At 51.7% G+C, this 22,997-nt stretch overlaps 1 protein-coding gene across 5 annotated transcripts in view; it reads left to right on the top strand.

Moving 5' to 3' along the window:
• NTM (neurotrimin) overlaps nt 1–22,997 on the top strand; it is a 258,741-nt gene that overhangs the window by 126,188 nt on the left and 109,556 nt on the right. For all 5 annotated transcript variants that reach the window (XM_025214900.1, XM_025214899.1, XM_025214898.1 and 2 more), the window contains exon 2: nt 13,776–14,008. In XM_025214900.1, the coding sequence (XP_025070685.1) occupies nt 13,776–14,008 (233 nt within the window). The remainder of the gene's footprint in view (nt 1–13,775; nt 14,009–22,997) is intronic.

The following is a 22,997-nucleotide window of genomic DNA, read 5'->3' as shown; positions in this document are numbered from 1 at the left end:
CAGGAATGTTGCTGTGACCCCATGAGACTCTCCAGGCTAGCAATCCTAAACGGGCAGATTACACAGCAGTCTTGGAGACAGATGTACCCAGCAGAGCATGCTCTGGCTGGCTGCACTCCTGTCAGCCCTGAACTGAGCTATTTCACCCCCCTCGGGGGACCAAGAGTCCCACTGGAGACCAGAATAAAAGCTGTGCTCTGTATCCCCAGGGAGACCATTCCCCCCCTGGAACATTGCATGTCTGACAGCTACAACTCCAGGCAGCTGTGCAGCGTTGGCTCTGCCTTCTGTGCTCTGTGTGTGTCTGAAGAAGCCCTCGAGGGTGCTCTGGGGGCTCGCAGTGAGGTCTTGAGCTCAGAGATATGCTTCCTTTATGGCCCCCTGCATAATCCAGCCCCTTTCCCAGGCCCTGACCTCTTGGTCTTGTGGGGAGACGAGCTGGGCAATCTGGTAATTAGTGACATTGGGGAGTACAGTACCTTTCCCCCCTCCAAGTCTGTGCAGGTTGGTTTAGGATCCAGGCAATATCTAGTCCTAGTCCCACAGTGGCATCCCAAGGTGCGTCATTAGGAGCAGGGCAGAGATCTAAGACATCAAGCCAACTGTACGCTGCCTGGGGCCAGAACTGTCCTTTTGCTGTACCCTGTTTCTACAGCACTTGGCAGACACAAATAGCCTGACAGCATTAGCTAGAAGCAATCATTGCCCGCAGGCATCTGCCACCCATCACCTCACATCTCGGCCCTAACCTTCAGGTCTCTGTGAAGTGTTCCTAGGCTTCTCACCCCCAGTCTGTATAGCCCCATTGCTGTTCCCATGGGGTCTTCAATGCCCCTCAGCACTTGCTTGCTGCACACACACACACACACACGCACTGTTTCTGCTCTTCCAGCCCTCTGATGCCCTTGCACCTAACCTGCGGTGCCCCTTTCTCTTTCCCCTCTCTGTGCTTGGCCCATGGACGTCATCCCTGACTCACCGCGCTCCCTGCTATTCCATTTATATGCCTCGACCTAAAAGAAAACACCAGTGGCAGCCATAATTGTCCATCTGGAATAGCTTAAGTGCATCACTTCCTTCCAGATTTGTTAATGCTGCTGTTGAGCCCAGCGGTCCCCAGGCTTTGTGCCCACTGCAATGCATTCCTTTCCCATGTAGGGGGACGTGGCTTTGCTTTTACTCGTGGGCTATTAGTGTCAGCTGCTCAAAGCAGAAATGGAGTGAATGCAGGGGGCACAGCCCAGAGGCAAGAGAGCTCAGCTCTGAAGGCAGCATTCACTCCTGGAGCTGCAGTGTGGAGGGACTGTGTCCACCGTTCCCCATTAGACTGACCGAGGGGAGGAAATGCCGGTGGCTGCACCTTGTCACAGGCTGGGGCAGGCAGCACAGTCCACTGTACAAGGTATGAGACAAACCAAGAACAAAAAGATGGCCCCTGCCCCCTCCCCGAGAGCTTGTATGATGAATACTGTAGACTCGACCATGGCACTGAGGGGTCCTGGCTTAATATCTATGTAGCACCGAGAGCTATATAGCTCAGACCTTTGGGACTCAAGGATTCCGGATTAATACCTATTGAACACTAAGATACCCTTTGTATAATAGCTCAGACTCTTGGCAGAGCTCAGACCAGCTCCTGACGCCGCCTGCCTAATGGCACCGCTCTAGGGCATGGAGAGCAAGTGCTAATAGTTCCCAGTTTCCCTGAGCCAGTTTGCTGGCTCCTAATATTTCAGTATCAATTGCTTTGGCTCTCACATGGCAGAGAAGGTTTGGCAGCAAGTGACCCAGCCCTGGGCCTTGTAAGTGATGTGGAGGTACTTAAGGTCTCTTTCTTCTTCCCCTGCTTCATCCCCCAAACAGGGCATGGTTGCTACCCCTGCAGGCAGGAGAGGGCAGGGGGTTGTTTCCATTTCTAGCATACGAATGCGAACAATCCCAAACCAAAGGAAAAAGGTTAGGGATGGTCCAAGGAAGGGAGATGAGGAGCTTCTGTTCTTCCCTGTGTCATCATCCCAGCTCCCGGAGGCTCGGGACAGAAGGGGGCATGTACCATCACTGCTAGGCTAGTGCATAGTTAGGCTGCAGCAGTGACTGCCATGGGAGGAAGCCAAGGCCAGAAAGGACATTTGCACTGCAACAATGCCATGGACTATGGTGAATAAAGCTGCTGAAAGGGAAAATACCCTTCATGTCCCTTGGCTTAAACCTGACTGATTATTAGGGATTTAACCAAACACTTCCTGGGGCTGGATTGCCCCTTATTTGCACTTGGAGGGTTTCTCAAACCTCCTCCTGAAGCCTCTGTAGCTAGTACCAGGCAGGTGCATGGTTCTGGGCCTGCCAAGTACAGGTCTGGCCTGGAGTGTGGCTCTAGTGCTCTCTGATTAAGACTCTTATTTGCATTAGCTGTGCCCTGGGGCAGGCACTGTCTTCTGTTGGACCGGTGCTTCGCCTCCGGCACAACGGAGCCTGGATCCTGAGAGGAACCTACGTGCACTACAGAAATAGAAATGATTTAAGCAGAAATAAGGAGAAAATGCACAAGTTCCTTTCACCCTCATGCTTCAAAGCAGGAGCTCATCTCTAGCTGGAGCTCTCCCAGGGCTGAGTGGAGGTATCCACACACAGCTGCAGCCTCTCTGGAAAGCCTCACAGTCGGTCACCTCAGGAGGACACCCTAGAGCAAAGTCTGGGATCCCCTGCAGTCATCCAGGCCATGACCACCTGCAGGGAAAGGATCCTGGATGAGATGCACCAACAGGGTCAGATGCACCAACAGGTTTGCTCCAGTGCAGCTTAGATAATGCCATACTTGATGGAAGATCCAGTCATATTCTGTAAAACTCTTTTGAGATCCCCAGGAGGAAGATGCAGTCAATGCCCAAAGCATCGCTGTTATTAAAGACTCTAGGCATGAAAGTGGAAGGGCAAGGAGGAGCCGGGATGTGGTCCAGGGCTTGGGGAGGGGCTGCAAATCTGCTGCTTGCAGAGCGATAAAGACCTGCCCAGCCTCGCAGTCCCTGACCACCGCATCCGAATCCGTCTTCTTTGCCGTTCGCTTCCCGTGACTCAGACGTGAGGGTTTAGCACGCGTGAGCTCCTTAGCCAGGGCTCCTTTTGAAGGGACTTAATCTCCGACTGCTCAGAAATTCTCCAATTTCAGAGCCTGTCACACAGCTACCCGGAATTAGCCTCCTAATGCCTGATGACATGCACGCACCCACACACGCTTGCTGCTGGAGGGAGACGAGCGCTGGGGGCAAGCGTTCCTGAGAGCCACCTGCCTCAGCCTTCGCTGCCACATCTGCAGGCCTTTGCAACACATGCCGGAGCTGAATGTGGGGGGCAGCAGCTCACAAGCTTGTGTGGGAGGAAAGCACCAATCACTGGCACCACTAAAGGCACTGGGAGAGCCTCCCCTTTGCAAGTGCTCTCAGCCTGCTCCTTTAGCCTGTCCCAGAGCTGCCAGTTCCATTCATCCACTCGCTGTGCAGGAGGGAGCATTGCCTAGAGGTTAAAGCCTGGGCCTACAGATGAGGAGACCTGGGTTCTACCCTGGGGTCTGCCACTGGCATGCTGGGTGCCTGTGAAAGAGGCATTTAGCATCCCTGAGCCCGCAGCTGGCCTCCTACCTATTCCCAAAACAGGCTGATGCTTCCCCAGGCTGCAGGCTGGACTCCAAGCCACTCAACTCTCTGGGTGCCTGTCTCGGGCCACCCCCTAAGCCATTGCTGCTTAAGAAGTGGTGGGAGGTGTTTGCAGGCTCCATGCCTCCCGTATAACTTCCCCTTGCTCTGGGATCCGGAGGGGCTCTTGGGGGGGCGACGCTGGAAGGAAACATTGATGCTCTTACCTTGTGTTTTTTTTTTCCCTTCTCCTTTTTCTCTCTGCTCTTCTGCCCTCGTTTCTGTGGCATGTGTCACGAGCTGTGTGCCAGGAGTTGTTTGCGGCTCCTCGAGTCCCAGGCAATGGACCCCTCGGAGCAGGGTGGGGCTTGGAGAGCTTGATCCACATTATGGATGCAGTTCATGCAAATCATTTGCATGGATAAACTCTCACCCGAGCAGCGCTTTTACTTTTACAAACAGGCATTAACGCACCCTCCCAACGCCCTGTGGAACAAAGGCTCACAATATTTTAGCTGCGTTTTACCAGGGGGGGAATGGAAGGGGTGGAAAGATGAAGTGGTTTGCCCAAGGGCATCTCACAAGTCAGTGGCAAAGTCAGTAATCGGGTCTCAGAGTTTTGCCTCGCAGACCCGTTGGCCATAGCCACCAAGCCACACTGCTTTCTCAGGACAGGGCCCAGAAGTCTGTTCCTTATTTTTGGTCCTAGCTCCCACCCCGGATGAGGAATGAAACCCAGGAGCCCTGACTCCCACTCTCTCCCTTCTCACTGCCACAGTGCAATTAATAACAATCAGGGAAGTGTCTCCTCCTGGATGTCGCCTCTCTGCTCCTCCAGCCTGGAGGGAAGGACAAAGGGAGAGCAATCTGGCTGGCAGAGGAAGAGGAAGGGGGAAGCAGAAGAGAGAGCAGGCTTGAATGGCAGCTGATGCCCCCCGCAATGGCCCATTTGAGTGAAGCTCGTTAAATATGGTCACATCCTCCAGACTCGTGGGCAGGAAGCGGGGTGAGGATGAGGGGAGAGGGAGCTACTCAGGCCGTTTATTCTCGGTGCCTGAGTATCTCGGTATGAATTTGAACAGAACTGGGAACTGGCTGATCGGAGTGTGCCGTGCCAGCCCTGCCGGTGTTGGAAACCCTCCGACTGCAGAGAAGAGGAGGTCTGAGGTGGATGCTGCGTCTGCAGGGGGCAGTCCCTACCTGCCAGGTCTCCTGCTGCTCCAGCTGGAGTTCCAGCAGCTCCAGCAGCGAGGAGGCAGGTTCCCCCCTGCCATGCAGTCTTTTAACCCCACTGCTCTCTGTTGATCTCCTCCCTTCGCCCCATTTTTCATTCTTCTCTAGATTCTCTTTTCTTCGTTTTTCCCCTCTTGCCTCTGCTCGGCTGTCTCTTTCTGTCTTTGCGTGGAGGCAGTGCCAGCTCCCGAGGGTCAGCATCATATATCACGCCAGGGTCTGTTCGAGGGCTGCACAGACAAGTCTGGCCGTCAGCAAATTTTACAGCTTCATCTCAAATTCTGTGTCCGTGACAAGGACGAAGGGGGTGGGGGGCTGCAGTGGCTGGGGGCTGAGATCCAGGACGGCAGGTGCAGACCCAGTCGGGGTGTGCCAAGCATCCTGTGGGTTTGCTACCAAGGGGGCCAAACCCGAGATTGCTTCCACCCTGTAACAAGACTCCTCGGTGCCCCACGCCCACGGGATGCATCGGTTCCTCCTCGCTCCCGTTAGCAAGAGCAGATCTCCAAACGGCTCGGTGACAGAGCCAAAGTCAAAGCTTATCAGAGGTGCCAGGTAGTAAGCGAGCTGCCTCCCCCACGCGAGGACTGACATCCAGAGAGGGCTGATAGCCTGCTGCTTCAGTCAGTAGTGCGGAGGAACAGCCCCCATTCTTCCTCCGCTGTGACTCATGTCTCCTTGAACGCAGGATACCCGTGTGCTGAGCCTGATTGTCCTTCCTTTACGTGGGTGTACATCAAGAGTGGCCCGGGGATTTGGGGGCGAGGTGGTAGTGGGAAATGGAGAGGGAGAAAGGAACCAACTCCGTTTTCTCACTACTTTTTCCCTGATACTTCATTCTGTTGCTCACTGCAGCTTTCCCTCTGGGATAACTTGTGAGTCTCCCGCCTTTGATTTATTGTTCATCCATCAGGACTTTCTCTGTGCCTAGAATGATAGATTTTAATGCCAGAAGTGGCCGGTAGATCATCCTGTCCGACCTGCATAACACACACCATTGAATTTCACCCCCTTCCTCAGTCCACTAACTTTTGTTTGACTCATGTGGTTGAGATCTCAGGCCTTGTTCATCCAAGCCCAGACATTATAGTCTGAACGATCAAATAAATGGCTCTCAGCCGCTGTATTGATTAGCAAGGTGTGAAATTCAAGCATGCGGGGATCCTGAGGGGCAGAGAAAAGGACTGAGGTGCTGGAGAGGAGAATTTTTCCAAATCTCTGCAGTCTGGAGATCTTTCAAGATCAGGGGTTTTCATGGACTTCTGCTGTGCTTCCCAGCTACTGCTGGCTAGGAAGTATCTTGGGATTTCCTTTTCATAGGCTATGTCCCTGCCTGGTCCCAGGAGCAGCAGAATATGCTGCAAATGCACTTAGACAAGCAGCAGAATAATTGTTACTGGGTTTTTGACTGTAGCTGAGTTGGTCTAAGGACATAGGCAGGCAAGGTTCTTTGAGTGGACGCGATATCGTTTTTAGACCAGCTGAGTAGTTGGAAAAAAGTTCTTAGCAAGCTTTTGGGTGCAGTCACCCTTTGTGAGGCATGACGAGTCTCTGCTGGTCTGAGACTCCAAGGAATGAGAGAAGCTAAAAGTGTGTCGGGATAATTGTTAGAAATGTGTGCACCACTTGTATTTTGTGTAGATGTGGATGTGAACAAAGCCTGTATTGTGTGTTGCTTGTGCTGAACATTTGTACAGCGAGTGTGCAAGCTCCTTCTGTGTATACATACCCGTACTCTGTGTATGCATGCATGCAGCAGTGATGTTCGCTGTATGTACGTGTGCACAGCATATGCAGTGTGGGTTTATATGTACGTGTAGTGTGTATTTTCTGTAACCTAGTTGCATTCCCCTCCTCACCCCCATCCCTCTAATGTTAGTCCCTCGCTCTGGCAATTTGTGTTTCCCTACCGGCTTTGTCATCTTTTTGGATTCACAGTCCTAAACATCTAGGTGCCCACACCAACAAGAGGTATACTGTGTGCACGTGTGCATGCCTGAAGTAATCACGTACCATGCATTTAAGTATACAGGTTCTGGGTGTGTATGGCGTGTGTGCACACGTGTCCAGTAGGGCTGTACATCACAAATTGCATTATAGATGTAGATTACAGAGTACAGGTAGAGTGGAAACAGCAAGCCATCTACAGCCCCTCTTCTGACTGATTGCAGTTGCCTGTGTGTGAGCTGAGGGGTGGCAGCAAGTGTTGTATGCACCTGGCACAGCAAAGGCAAGCTACAAACCAGACTGTGATGGCTAGGACCCAGGCTTGTTATTTATTAGCAGGGAAGACTTACCTCCTCTGTCAAGCTCCTCCTATTAGGCTAAAGGCAGCCAAGGGTTTCTGGGGTGTCCATTTCTAAGTCAACTGAGCCATGAAGGCTGAAAATTACTGCATGCAGCTCTGCAGGAGACCCCTTGGCTTTGCAGCCCTGTGCCCTGGCTGTCACCACTCCCCAGCCTCGCTCCTCAGTCGTGACAAGAGATTCTGGAGAGAGGGGCCGGTGCAGGGGAAACAAGGATGCAGGTGATGTCGGGGCAGGAAGCAGGAGTCCACGGGTCAGGATGAGACCCCTGTACTTGGTCTGGTCCCATCATCTGTGGTCTATGAACTATATACACTTCTAACTCGATTTAATTTGTGTCTAGGGCTCTGCTCCTTTTCTCCCCCCATACGTTTCTGGTAGATATATGGGCTGTGGTGGCTTCTAGCTCAGCTCCTTCAAGGGAAATTATGATGATGAACAGAGTCTCGCCAGACTAGTTAATGAAATAACCGCTGGCATCTTAAACATGCTTTGTAGATGCCTGCATAAACCTGCTGGCGCATTACTGTCCTGCCACAGATTACTAATGGTGCATTATATATACACTGGATGCCCCATCCTGGCTGGTACGGCACTGCAAAAAGAGGCAAGCTTTGAGGATTGTAATGTGGGTGGTCATCTGTCTGTCTGTCCCTCCCTCGCACTCTCCTTCCCAGGGTCTTTCCCTTGGTAGTTTTGAGGCTGAAGTCGGCAGGGAGCTGTAGCATAGTTAATTCAGATAGGAAGAGGCATCTGGGCGCTGGCAGAGCCACATACTTGGCAAGCTTGTCACATCCCTGCTCATGCTCTGTGGATACACAGAGGAGTGCTCAGTCTCTCAAGGTGCCAGTCTGGCCCGTGTCCCCAGCACTCGGCTCTGCCCAGGGATCGATCGGGAACATCACTCTCCCAGCGCACAGCAGCAGTTGGGGAGTCTGTGAAGTCAATGGGGCTGCGCTTGAATGGGAATGAGTAGTTCCCATCCTGGCCTTTAATTAATCCTAATAAATAACAATACAGTGTGATAATCACAGGAATAAATCTGAGCCGCGACACTCCTGCCTCCAGCAATGGGCGAGTTTAGCTGATTATTCATAGCGTGATGGTCTGTGCTGCCCTGCGAAGGTGAAGCTGGCTTGCCAGCCTACTCTTGGAAACTCTCCTCTCTTCCACAGCTTAGCAGGGCACATGGGGCCAACTCTCTCCATGCAGGATCTAGTCTGGTCTGTGCTGGGGAAAGTCCCCTGCCCTGAAATGCTGGCTGCCTTCTCAGCGAATTTATCTACGTTGATTTTCAGGTGAGCGGGATCTGGAGCCCAGACCAGGCCTCTCATGTCCTGGATCAGGTTTAAGAAACTGGTTTGAGAATCTGCAGAGGCCCTGGTGACAACCCCCTCATCTCTTATCACCCATGGCACCGGGCCGGTACCATCCTGGGTTTTTCATGGCACGCCGGACATGTCAAGGGGTAACTACGTGCTGCGTGGGCTGACAGTAGCCAGGATGACAGGGCAGCACTCCGGAGTCCTGTTCTCCGCCTTGCCACTGACTCTCTTTGTGGCCTTGGCCAAGCCATCTGACCCGCCCACCATCCAGCTCTCTGGCAGAGGAGCCCAGAGAGTTTGGGGATATTTGGGGTTATTTGGAAACAGACTGAATCCAGATTTCAAAAGAGCAAGTGGCTCCATGAGAGGGAACTTCCCTCCTCTGAGCAGCACTTTCTGAAATCCCCGTGGGGCCTGGGGGCAGGAACCACGGTATGGGAAGGCTGAGCATAGAGTGACTGGAGACCCTGGGTCTGCTGCAGTCTCTCCATTTCCACAGCACCTCTCCTTCCCCCGTGGACTGCTACTTGCCCTACCAGGTGAGCAGCTGCCTCAGTACACTGCCCATAACCTAGTGAGTCATGGTTTCCAGCTCTCCCAGAGAGGGGTGAGGGGAAACTGAGGCACAGAGGAAGTCAGATGGAGCTCCCCTCCCTGCGCCATGGCGGAGGGGTGTTGCAACGGAGCCAGCCTGTGGTACACCGCTGCTGCTGAGCAGGGAGGGTGCTGTGACAGCAGCATGTTAGCAACCTCCCACCTCTCCGAGGGAAGCCTTGAGACCCGAGACTCGGGATCTGAAGGAACACAGAGAGAGACCAAAAGCATCGCCTCCCCTCGCTGGAAGGCGGAAGCTTTTCATCTTCCTGGAGGAGAAGGCCCTGCCTCCTGAGCTGCCATGTAATGAGGATTAAGGATCTTGAGAGACAAAATTACCTCGTATGTGCTTAATTATTTTTACATCTTTTCTGAGGCAAGTGCTGTTTCCTGACCCCCTGGGGATCCCCTCCTCTCCCTCCCTGGCACATCACAGAGTGAGAGAGAGATGCTTCAAAGCAAGCACAAGTGAACAAGGGGGAGCATCTCTGGGTTTTGAATGTTGCCAGAGGAAGGGGGAAGTTTCCAGACTTTGCTGGGGATTTATCTTCCACCTGCTTTTGCTGCTGCAGCCAAAGGCATGCGAGGCATGTAGCTTGCTCTGACCGTCAGCATTTCCTTCACGGTGGGGAGAAGGGGTTCCCATCTACAGGCTTGATAAAACCAGGAACAACTGGAAGAGGGAAAAGAACCAGATGGGAAGGGGAAGGGAGAGTACTGGATCGTTCACCTATCGTGAGCTGCAATCTGTGTCAGGAGAGGGAACTGAGCCCTGGCCATGGGGAAAACTGACTTCTGTCCCTAAAAATATACAGGAGTGCTGGGCTGGGATCCTGGGCAGGTCCCTCTGAGCTCTGGGGCTCCAGCTGGCATTAGGTCTCAGCTGGTAGCAATGCCCCCAGGAGGTCTATCTGCAGAGTCCTTGCATGCCCTCCCTGACCATCCTGCCTGGCACTGGGCCTGACTGCTGCATCTGTGGGCACAAAGTGGAGAAAGAGGGAGGCCCTCTGCCACTGTCGCACCATGAGAGCAATCACTTACCCAAGGTTGGACGCAACGTACCTTAGGCCTTGCTCAATGGTTATGTGCCGACAGAGGGATGGGCATGTTTGCAGGTGACCCTCAAACCATGTTGGTGTTACTCTTACCCTTTTGTGCTAATTGGCAGTGCAGAGGGAGCAGTGAAGGGAACTGGGAGCAACACTAACCTAACATCTGCAAACTTCTTGGTACAGTCATCTTTTGTTCAAGATTTGGGCAGGGGATGAGGTGCATATAAAGGGAGGGCCCAATCCTAGTTAGGGTCACCTACCCAATGTTGTGGTCAGGACCCAGCTCCTGCTCTTGCTTGCCTTGAAGCATTTACCCATCTGCATCTTGGGGCTGTTTTTGCTCGGGACTCCAGTGTGGAAGGGAACAGCTCTGTGGTGCCCAGAGTCTGGCATGCCCCTTCCCCAGACAGGTAGCGAGCCGCTGCTTGTCCTCCAGGGGTTTTTTCTGCCTCTGGAGCTTTAAGAAGAAAGAAATTAAATAAAACACACAAAAATAACAGCCTGTAAGAACGCCGATCCTGGGGACACAGGAGCATGTTAATGTGATAAGGGAAGATTGTGACCAGGTGCTGTGAAGGGCGAAAACACTTATTTCGCTGTAGCTTCATGCATTGCCTGAGCCCCGTTGCTTTTCAAAAGCACTTTAGTGCCCATTTGATGGAGGGAACGCTTGGATTACACACTGTCTGGCTCTGTTATTCTCCATGGATCTCCAAGCTGATGCTTTTCACAAAGATCTGGGTTGGGAAAGAGATGCTTTAATTACTATCTAAACCTGCTCATTGATCCAAGGGGTAAAGCGTTGCAGAAGGCTGCAGGCAGGAAGCTCAGGCCACATCTTCATCCTCATCCCCTGGTTCCTATCTGAACTATCACTCCAGGGCAACAAGTAAGGAGCACAGGCACCTCTTTCTTGGTGCCCATCATATGTAGCTGTGAATCCCAAAACTGCACCCCTAGAGCCAGCCCCGCTCTTACACTGCATCTTCATGCTGTGGCTCTCGGCAGCTTCATGATGGTTGAAAAAGTTAAAGGTCCTCCAGGGTCTAATGGTTGATACAGTCAGAATGGTGCCTACAATGCCTACAGCCAGCAGCACACAGGAGTGCAGCTAGCATCCTGTCCTGACGCCTTCTCCAGCCAAAGTGGCCAGGCACCCATTTACAACTGAATGCACTGAGGGCAGTCTTTGGCATGGATACAAGGCAGGGCTTTCATGCCCTGGCAGTAATAGCTGCAATGAAACATTAGTCATTAAAAGGAAAAAGTGATATCCTAAAGCCATTTTGAGTGACTCCTGAGCGCCTCTTACAGTCCCTAACCATGGATCAAGCACAGCTAACACTGGCCCTCCCGAAGCCAATTTTTTTTAACATCAATAATAACACGTGCTTACTTTGGTTGCTTTCTTTATCTAAGTATGTTCAAAGCAAAGAGGATGCGTGGTCCAGTAGCCGGGTACTAGCCTAGGACGTAGGAGATCTGGCTTCAATTCTGCCCTTTGCATGCCTTCCTGTGAAACCTCAGGCCACTTCATCTCTGCAGCTCAGTTCTTGACTTGTAAGAAAGCAATAATAGCATTTTCCACCTCCCATGGAGGCTGTGGGGGTAAATGCACTGAAGATGCCCTGGGAAAGCACGTATTATGGATAAAGTGCTGTGATAAGGAATGCATTTATAGTGGAGATAAAAATATATTTATGGAGGAGGAAACCAGTGCACAGGGCAGCGCTTTGCCCAGCATCACAGCCAGTGGCAGAGTCAGAAATGGAGCCCAGGAGTACTCCATCTCAGGTCCAGGCCCCCTGGAGAGACAGCAGCCTGAGCAACACTGGCTGAAAATTGCAGTTTGCTCATTGAAGCCATTTGGGATCTTTTGTTTTCTTCACTATCAATCATGTTTTGCTCTCTCCAAATACACTCGAAAGCTGGTTCCATTTAGAGTGGCGATGAGCTTCCCTCACCTTTTTGAAGCGGCTTCATTCACATACTGCCTTACAATGGAATTAATTCATTCCTTATGTAGCCTGGGAGTGGGCTCTGTGATGGATGAAGGAGCGCAATAGAGGTAGAAAGGAAAACAAAAAAAAAGAGAGAGAGAGAAGACAGATGGAACAGGAGTGTCTGTAGGTAGAAGTGTGGTTTTTATTTGTGATTTGAGCCGGCTTCCAAGTCATTTTTGTTTATTATTGCTCAAATAGTGGCAGTGCCCACAATATGCTGACACCGAGGAAGGGCACAGCCCTTGAAGGACATGCAGGGTGGTGAGGCCTCATTGACAGACCACACCTGGGAGGCAAACCCGTCACTGCTGTAACACCAGTGCCACGGTGGTCTGACATATGGCCCATAAAGTCCACCGCGTTCAGCGAGGTGACTGCAAAGCTGGTGCTCTCTCGCTGGGCGGCTCAGCAGTTCATTTGCATCACAACTGGGGAGAGAATATAAACAATGGATATTAAGCTGAGCAGCTTTATGTTTGGACATTATCCGCCATCTCTGGCATCTTGCGCGGCTTTGCTGAGCTGCTCTGGGGGTGCGATATCGGACGTGCACTGTAAGAAGCACAGGCTTAGCTCGGTGGCTTGCATGTTGGACTCTCAAGTGAACAGTTGGGGGTCAGGGGTGTCCTTATTAACACTCCTGGTCCCTTTGGGCATCAACTTGGGCATCCGCATGAAAAAGAGGACTTGGGCTTTGTGGTCAGGGACCTGAGGCTGCAATGGAAGGGACTTCCAGGGTCACTAGGGCCAGGGCCCTGCTATCATGGGCCACAACATTGTATAACCCCACTCATAAATGCAGGTCTCCATTTTCTCCCCTCATAATACTCCTCTTGGAAGGTTCCTTAGGAATCTTCCAGCCTGTGTGCATTAAAGCATTGAATAAATGTACTAATATTCGTGTGGAAGTGAGGTGGAGCAGGAAATGACACAGCCTGGATGATGGTGTTGGGCTAAGGGAAAGGGAGAGGTGCTCACACGGCAGGGCTGGAGAGTCTCCTTGGAGGTGGGTTGTAATGTTTCTCAGGCCATTGGGTGGGTTAGCTGTGGAGATCCGACTGTCTCGTACTTCTTCCCTGTCTCCAAAAGCAGCGTGAGAAGTGTTTTCCTTGCTGCCCTCTGCCCTTCTCCCTGTGTGAATTAGGGGAGTCAATGAGGATAAACCAGAACGACTTGGCATTGGGGAAGCCAAAAATGAGATTTGAACTTTCCCAAAAGACAGGGGTTTATGCTGAGGTTTGGGCAGCGGTTTCAGGCTGTCCCCAGCAGTCTCGAGCCGGATTGCAGGCAAGCAGTGAGTGGCAGATCCAGGGTGAGCGGAGGGGTTCAGAGAGGTGCTGGGAATGGTAAGCAGGCATCTGGCAGAAGGCCTGGGCCCTGCGACTCGGAGGGGATGGAGAGTTTCTGCGGGAAGCCTCTGGGACTGATCTGAGGCTCAGGCAGAGTTTCAGATGGAGCGAGCACAGCAGGCAAAGTGCTGACGATCTCCAGAGAGACTCGCATCACAGGGGCTCCATAGCTGCTGCTTGCAACAAGGCTAAAAATAGTCAGAAAAAATGGGGGTGAGGGGAGGGAGCAGAGCCGAGCTGCTGGGGGGCATGGGCTAATGAATTGCCTCTCCCTGTCTCCCCAGGTGTGTGGTGGATAACAGAGTCACCCGCGTGGCCTGGCTGAATCGCAGCAGCATCCTGTATGCTGGCAATGACAAGTGGTGCCTGGATTCCCGGGTGGAGCTGGTGACCAACACCAAGACTCAGTACAGCATCCGGATAAACAACGTGGATGTCTTCGACGAGGGCCCCTACACATGCTCTGTGCAGACGGACAACCACCCCAAGACCTCACGGGTGCATCTCATTGTGCAAGGTAAGGCCCAGCCTAGACCGCCTTCTAGGCTTTCCACTGGCTCATTGGGCCCTAGTGCCATTCCTCCCTACTGCCGTCTCCTATGTGTCCTCCTCTCATCTTCCCCTTACAACTCCTCTCTCAGTGGCCTTCAGGTCCTTTGTTCTCAACCCCCTTGTTCCTGTCTGCACTTAGCTCCGTCTCAATCTCCGTTTTCCCCATTAGCAGCATTGTCCTTCCTACGTCTACAGACCGCTTGTTCTTTACTGGCCTCCCCCTGCTCCTGCCCATCTGGCTAATACCTGCTACAAGTGTTGCACCGAGAGTTGTTAACACCCCCAATATGGAGCAGGATCTCCAAGGGCAGGCAGGACAAGCAGAGCTGGACAAAGTCCAGGCCTCCACGGGGGCATGCGTCCGGCTTGCTCTTGCCAGTCATCAGGCAGCTCCTGATTCTGACACCAGCACTGTTAACATGGGGATGCTGCCCCTCTGGAGGGGAATCAAGAAGCAAATGATGTGTGGGGGAAAGCGCAGAAGCAAGCACGCCCATAGGATACGTGTAGACTGTGTCCCCTGATGTGTGCTGGGGGCACCTGCAGGAAGGCTGGTAGTTATGGCAGCAACTCATGTCTGCTTGTGTGTTGAAACTGGATGCATGCAAGGTCTTGAGCAGCTCGAGCACGTTGAAAAGTTAGTTGGGTTGGCAAAGAGTGTGCAGTAGCAGGTGCCTGCACACTCTTTAGGTAATATGTACTCACTAGCACGTGCCCATCTACCCCTCAGGTTGTGTGGCCTAACTAGTGTGTGCCTCTGCGCTCTGTGGTAACACATCTTCATTAGTATTTGCATACTTTCAGATGAGATGGCATGTGGGGTGTGTGCCGGAGGTGGCTGTGGGGGTGTGCGCTGGACAGAGGGGGTATGCATAGGGAGATGTCTCTGAGACATTGCAGGGTTAGCTGAAAGGGCCTAGGTGAGGATTAATGGAAAATTTCTAATCCCTTGCTAGCAAGCTTTTTTCTCCAAGTTGGCCAAGAGCCCTCTTAGCATGACACACCAGGCTGAGTATTGGAATCTCATCTCGGGCTAATTTTCGAATGCTGATGAGTGTATTGATTTGGAAACAAGCTGGGTTAAAAAGGCATTGGTCTTGTACACAGAGTCGGGGTGAGCTAATCCGCTGTCGATATGCCAGGGCTGAGCATTATTGACAGCCTAATGAATAGAAGGGAGGGGAAAAAAAAACCCTGGGCCCTTTCTCTCCCACCCCTTCTTCCTCTTATAGCAATCAAGCAGACTAAAGAGAGCTGGACTTTCTCCATCTCCATTAACTGTGAAACAGAAAGTGGATGCATTGCCATCCCAGCTCCTTGCTGTTTATCTTGCAATCTGCTATTACCTTCCTGAGTTTCTTAAGATGAAGTCGATCGCCCGAAAGTTCTGGAGTTGCTATCAGTCACCAAAGTGACGTAGCACCATTATATTGGCTCCCTTCTCACTCAGCTGCCAAGTTTCCTGACCTAAATTCCCTGTAGCATCAGGGCCCAGGTCCCTCCTTCCTCTCTCTCTCTTGCTGTAGCATTAAAGAACTGCGTACATCCTCTGCAGCCTTGTGACAACACTCTAGCCGATCCCAAAATGATTTGCAAGTACTGGGCACAGCCCCATAAGGTGCTGACCATCCTCAGTTCTCAGTGAAGTTGGTTGTAGACAAGGGTTTCTAGTACCTTGCAGAGTGGGCCCTTGCATTTTCCACCTCACCATCAAAATACAACCACTTTTAGGGTGGAAAGGGGCAGCAGTTTAAGGGTCTTGTTACATGGTAATTTTGGGTGGTTCCTGGAGCTCTTAACCCCTGGATTGTCTGCACATTAGCACCTGAAACTAGTTTTAGGAACTCATTAGGCAGATCCAAGTGACACCAGTCCAGAGCACGGTTATCTCTTGTCCACCAGCTCTTGTTACACTAGGGTGCAGCCATCCTAGGCTACAGGTTAGTGTAAATATACCCCACCTACCACCCTCCCTTGCTGGCCCAGATTGGGCCCCCTGCCCACCCACCCCAGCACCCCAGGCCCCTGTTCATGCCCACCCCTCCCCTCCCACTTTCTTGTGGCTGCAGCACTGTCTGTCCTGGGGAAGCAGGCAGGGAAGGGTTAACCTGCCTGCCCAGCTGCCCCACCATCACCACTGCAGCTGCTGCGCTGGAATGGGAGGGAGTGGATTCTTACCTGCCAGTCCTCCAGATCTCTGCTGGCCTGAATGTGGGATGGCTCCAAGCTCCAGCTAGCGCTAGCACCCATCACTAGCACCCATCGACATTTGTGCAGGTCACAGTGCAGCATGTCCCAAGGCCCTTGCTTGTAGCGATGCTGCATAGTTGTTTAGAGCAGGAAGTGAAGAATACTGCATCCTCCTAAAGGGAGGCAAACCATACTGAGCTAGACTGGGATGTGGCCAGGATGCCAGGAGAAACGTACCTGCTTTGGGAAAGTCTGTTCTCTGAACCTATAAACCAGTGTAAGCTCCTTCTCTAAAGAAAATAAAGACAAAGAGTGCCCCTGAAAGGCCAGCTTCTCTCCCCTGCAAAGCTGTGTCTCTGTGGTCCAAATGTCGGCCCCGACGAAGGCACCGTAGTTCACCTGTGTGACCCAGGCAGCTTACTCCCAAGCCAAGGGTTTGCATGAAAGTGAAATGGGAACATTTGTACAAGCAGAGAATTGTTTCACCGCTAATAGCAAACAGGCCCCAGCATGAAAACTGTCCTGGTGAGCAGGTGGCCACATGGCCGGGGGAAGAGGCAGTGCTGCTCCAGCTGCAGAACGTGTGTCTTGTGTCTTTCTCTGCAGTTTTCCTGGCAGGGTCCGACAGGAAGGCAGGAGTGGGGCTGGGTCTCCATGGTGCCCCAGGCTCCCTTCCTGTCACGCTGTTTTGTCACTGTAGTTTCTGGTGGGTGCTTCTGGAAACGAAGCAAATCATCCTAAGGAACAGTTGCTTAAGCTGCTTCCAGCGCGGCTCATTATGGGCTCAGGAGGGCGATTCCAGCGAATGCTTGTAACATCCGAGCCGCTTTCTCCATCTGTAACCTTCCTCCGTTTCAACCTGCGTGACTCCCTGTAGCATCAAGCCCTGAAAACCTCCCCTTCTGCCAGCAGTGGCCGACTCTGTCCCTTCCAGCCCTTGTTCTCAGTTCTTCTTCAGACTCTGCTGCTCTCTGTGTGATGTGTTTCCAAACCAAGGGAGCCTCATCTCTGGGAGCGAACAAGGTGCCATTGCTGATGGGAACCACGTGGAAATGACTCCTGTTTTAAACAGCGCCAGTTAAGGTAGCAGCCTGCAGTAAATGATGGGGCCAGGAGGCCCTGAGAGAAGGTCAAAGGCAGGAAGAAACAAAAGAGCAGAATTCAGAACAGATTGCATGCTCCTCTTCCTCCCCCTGGAAAGAAACGGCCTTTGGGCAAAATTCTGGAGGTAAAAGAACCAGCCCCCCTCGAGAAGCAATTAAACTCTGCCCTGGGGCAGGCTACGTTCTCCAAAGGGACCAGCCTTCAAGGGGACTGATCCCACCATCTTTCCTCACAGATGCTAGCTTCCTTCCTCCTCCTCCTGCTCCTCCTCTTCCTCCTGTATGGAGCCTTTGTGACAGACACATGTGGTCAAGGGGCCAGAGATTCAGAGCCGAAAACAAGAAGCTGCCATTATGCTCCCTGGCCTTGTGTTCTCTAGGGTTGATATGTCTTGTCGCCCTATGACTGAGTTACCCAAGCTGGATAACCCAACGCAGAGCATCCTGCTTGCTGGGAGACCTCTGGGGTATTGCAGTGGGAAGGGATATGAGGCAGGGCTTTTGCCTGTATTTGCTGACAGCTGGCACAGGGAAGAAAAGCTTTGAAAGGATTCAGGTGGAAGGACAGACAGTGGGGAGAAAGGGGAAGATGGAAGCTGCCCTGAGATGGACGCTAGAGGATGTTCCCCAGTGTGTTCAGAACTGGAGCCTGCTACAAATAGTCAAGGAAGACAAAAGTTTGGGGGATGACAGTCACATACTGTTTGACTTGCCAGTAGACTCCTAGAATCACACCACCACAAGGGACCACAGGGCTCCTCAGCCCATCCATCCCCAGCACTGAGTCAGGAGCAAGTGCAGTGAGACCAGCCCTGACAGCTGTTTGTCCAACCTGTTCTTGAAAACCTCCGGTGGAGGAGGAGACCCCACCAGTTCCTGATGCAGCCAGCTCCCTTACCATTAAGGACAGCGCTCCAAATCATCTAACCTAAACCATTTTTGTTGCAATGAAGATGTTGGGGTTTTTTTTCCTTCTCCTCTCCCCAGTGGCCAGGGAGAGGAGTGGGTCACTGTTTTGTACTCTAGAAGACTGTTATAGTATCATCCCTTCATCGTCGTTTTTGGTAAAGAAACCCAGTTCCCTTGACCATCCATTACAGGTCTGTTTTTGAAACTCTTATCCTTGAAATCTCCACGCGGGAACACAGAAGGGACACTGCTTCTTATCCAGGAGCAGCAGCTGTGCAAGCCTTCCTTTGCCCATCACCTTTACCTAGAAGGAGTGGCTCTGAATAGGAAACGATAGTTCAGTCTCCCTAACCTTTGAGTCCTGGACCTCTGCTGGGAAAGCCAGCGAGGTTCTCATTAACACCCGGGGACACCAAAGCCCTGTCACCCAGACTAGTCTATCTCTTATGGCCCCATTCCCAAAAGTGGCTTTGGCTGTAGTGCCTCTGTTTTGGTGTGCTCAGCATGGCACACCCTGCGCCTGATTTTTGGCGGGTGGGCATGTGCCATTCTGACTGGCTCAGCTGAAGTTGCATGTGTTGCTCATTGGGTTGCCAACTGTTTGAACCTATTCCAGGAAATTTTCAGAACATCAACATGCCCACGACACACAACGCGAACGTGCCCACATGCTTGCGTCTACCGGTTATGGATTACGGTGCATAGACTTCACGTCAGAAAGGCAAATGCACATTACTATTACATTTAAAAAATGCACGGGACTACTGTATAAATCAGGTTCAACATGTAATATTTATTTTAACAAATGCCCTATCATTTATCTCCCTGGTGACTCTCAGCAGTCACCTGGAGATTTATATCTAATTTTTGGAGACTCCAGGGCAATCCTAGAGGGCTGGTAACCCTAGTTGCTCAGCAGTTTTGATGCTCTGGCCCATTGTGTCTCATACTAGGCATCCAAAATGTAAAATAAAATAAGTGACCATGTGAAGAAAGGGTGGCCATCATTGTCACTGGGCAGGGCTGGAGGCTGCCTGCAAGACCAGTGCTGAAGATTTTGAGTCTGATTTCAGGGGTGCCCAGCACTGGCGGCTCTCAGCAGGAGTGCGGGAATTGAGTTTAGCCCTGCTCCATTCCCGTTCCCCTGGCTCATCGGGTCTGTCACCTCTCCCAGTGGAGCGCCACTGTGATGAAACCACAGGATCGGTGTTGAATTTTCACGGCCAGTCCTGAAACGAGCCATTCAAGGAGAGGCTGCTTCATCCCCAGCTGACTTGCTGTGTTTGGGACAGGTCTCTGCAGATTGCCCTTGTCCCATACTGGTTACTGTTAGGACGAGTTCTGCCATGTAGAGATAGGCCATATCAAACAACTGAAGTAGCGGCAAAGTAAGAGGCTTCACCTCCTGGTCTCCAGTCAATGCTTTAGAGAGTCTGAGTCAGACTCTGGGTAGAGAGGGATTTCCGGGTGAGGAAGATGAATACCAAGCTGCCGCACATGCCTTGAAATTAATTCCCCACCGAAATGTAGGGATTGCCTCATTTGCAAAAGCACGAGCTCCCATCTACAAAGGAAAGGCAACCCTGCGTGGCAGTCTGAGCTCTGAAGAAGACTTCACACAGAGCCCATTAGCCTCTGGAACACAACAGCTTTCCTTCCTTTCATCTTCAGGTTCCCGGCTCTGGCCTAATTAACAAGTGCTTCTGTGTCCTGCCTGCTCCTTTGCTTGCTGCGTCCCTTGAAATGCAGCAGCTTGGCCTGAGGAGCTCAAACCCACCTCGGGCCCTTCTTGCAGCCCAGCTGCAGCCACATCGTTACCCCATTCCTCGGAGGATGCTAGGAGCACAACTGTTCTCTGCGTTCTCAACTTTAAAAGAGCGAGGGGAGGGAGAAGGGCTGCGCCTGGAAAGCTGTATTTGTATTTGTAATAAGCCGGCTCCACTGCATGTTTGCAAAAGATTCCCACTGTCTCCTAAGATGCATTAAGGAAAGTTGGCCTTATCTCTACGCTGGAAGTGAACTTAGTGAAGGCAGCATCACGCCAGCTAGAGTTTAATCTCACTTAGACCCGAGAATTAGGATGATAGAAAACGGTGACGTTTTAGTGCTTGAAAAGAAACCTGGGGGATATTCGCGCACCCACATCCCTTTATCATTTGTCGTGGCCAGGTTTGATTTCTCCTATTGTCGCCGCAGCAAGTAATCACCCCCTCCTCCTTTGTCTGGTGTAAATGAGTTTTCCCACTCCTTCCCCTGTGCTAATCTTCAAATCCCTGCCATTGTTTGATGGTTAATTACCTGCTTGCTGAAGTTGCCTGTCTGTGCGGCTCAGGTGGAAAGGGGAAGTGTCGAGATCTCACGCAGCTGTGGGAGACCGAGCGGTGCCAAGGAGGAGTGCTTCGCTCAGCACACGGCCCCGGCACAGTCCCGAGGGCAGAGGCACACAGCCCATAAGTGGCTCCAGCAAGGTGTGCGCCGTGCAGATAATGGAGCCTGCTGGCCCACGGCACCTTCACTTCCCCTTTCATTTCCTCGCTGCATCAGTTTTGTTCCAAGCTCTGAACTCTGCCCAATTAATTTCCTTTTGATGGTGTAAGCCCTTTTGGTTCACCTAGGAATAAGAATAATTGTCCCCTTTCAGGCCTCCTTCCCCTCTCACTTGCCCTGATTTCAATCTGAGGAAGCCCCGGTGGAGCCCATATTGTGAGAGTAGTTGTGAAAGCAGGGGAAGAGCCAAGCCCTGCCTGTCTAGCTGCTCAGGCTCCAAGGTCTCGGGGCTGCTTATGAAGAGAAATGGAAAAGAACTGAACATGTCGGTTGTTCCTGGCATCCTGCCTAAGCTGGAGCAGAGCCCAAGATCCCCACCACTTCCCTGACCACCCTGATGTATAATACGGTCCATACATGCCACTTCAAGGACAGGTGTCCTGATGGACCCTTACCTTAGCATTGGTATCCGTGCAGTGGGGGCGAGAATCCTGTAGTCGACACCTCTTGTTGTGGAGAAGACCTCCCTCCCCAGGCTGAGACGGGAGGCAGTCAGGAAGCCGCGCTCCCTGAATCTCACATGCTGCTATGGCAGGGAATGAGCCCTATTGCACTGATGGCACTAGTGATTGCAAGACTTTGAAACACCTGCTATAAGAAGCAGCTGTCAGGAAAGAGGTAGCACTGGGGGCTCCCCAGAAAAGCCTTCACTCTGTTGCAGTTGCTGCAGGTGAAGTGGTTTTCACATCCCACATCACAACCCCAGCCCTTGGTTGTTTTTTTTTTTTAGCTCAGGAGTATACATTTCATCCATGTGGGAACTAAGGCAGAGCTTTGTGGTGCAGGGGTAACCGAGTGCACCCCTCGGGCATCTCCTGAACCCAGGGACACTCTCCAGATACCCATGTGCATGCCCAAGAAGTACCTTATCTGCACCAAGCTTCAAACTGCTCTTTCACATCATATGCTTCAGTCTTGGCCAGGTTCTGGGATGGGGATATGAGAGAGTCACCCCCATCCATCAACTTTCCCTCTGTGTCTTTATACCAGGCTTGTCACTGGAGTATCTAAGCACCTAGATCCAGGTATTATAAATGTACTTGTCTTTACCTCTTCAGCTAGCTTCACATAGACACCGAGTAGTGACTTCCCTTACATTCTTCCCAAGCTTTGACTTGCCTAAATCATTCCTGGCTTGCTGCTTGTAGCTGACTGCAACTCCCATGTTGTTAGTGCCTGCTAGGGCAGCTCCTATTCAGGGAACTCCCTCCTGACATGTAACCATAACCATAAGGAAAGACTTGCCACTCAGAGAACAATGAGCATGCGTAATGAACTACCTGAGAAGATGATCAAAGCCAAGAACATTAAACTATTCAGGGGGTGCCTGTGCTTTGTTCAGCAGCAGAGGATGGGTTGGGGAAGAGGCCCAAGTCCAAGCCTGTGTATCCCATAAGGTTTGTTGTGCCCTGAGGTGCAAGGTAGGACCCATATCATTAGGGGCAGTGCACATCACTGGTTATCATAATTGTGAACAAGGTTAAAGCAGCATTGAGAGGCTTTGGTGGAAACCAGGCTTTGGTCATTCCAGACTCTGAAAACGTGAGGAATAGAAAACACAGCCCAGCGTCAAGGAGCTTGCGTAATAAAGAGACCAGATGGACCTTATGAAGCGACAGCACCCAAGCCCTGGTCTATTCTGCCTTCCTCCCAGTTCACACCAGATAAAGTTCCGGTGCGGAAATGATTCAGAGCCACGCAAAGCAAAACGCATTGCAGTTGTAACTCCTTTGGCAGTGATGGAGCTATACCAAGGATGAATTTGGTCCAGCATATTTGAATCCTTCACATCTGAGGCGGACTGGATCCTTTCCAAAGACAAGAGGGAGAGGATGAATTCAGATCGTATCTTGTACTCATGCAGCACCGAGGTATGGACAGGTGGGAGAGATTGAATCAAATTGATTCAAGGAGAGTGTTTTCGAGATAAGAACTCACAGCTGAGAAGTTAAAACCACCCTTTTCTTCAAACAAACTGTAGGCCTCTTTTGCTGGCTCTTTCTTTGTTGCTCTTTTCTTTGCTTTATCTCTGTCTGTCTATCATTTGCGTATCATGGTCAACCCGATGGCATTTGTGCCTGTGTCTGCGTCACACTTTCTTCGCTGCTGTCTTTGCTCCTCTTTGTTTGTTATCTGTCCTCTTTGTTGCTGTCTCCTTTTCTTTGTTGCCCTCTTGCTCTTTCCTCCTGTCTTTCTCTCTTTCCC

The sequence above is a fragment of the Alligator sinensis genome, unplaced genomic scaffold (assembly GCF_000455745.1).
Source record: "Alligator sinensis unplaced genomic scaffold, ASM45574v1 scaffold1085_1, whole genome shotgun sequence".
Taxonomy (NCBI): Eukaryota; Metazoa; Chordata; order Crocodylia; family Alligatoridae; genus Alligator; species Alligator sinensis.
Note: the sequence above shows the minus strand (reverse complement) of the source record. Positions and strands in the feature narration are given on the sequence as shown.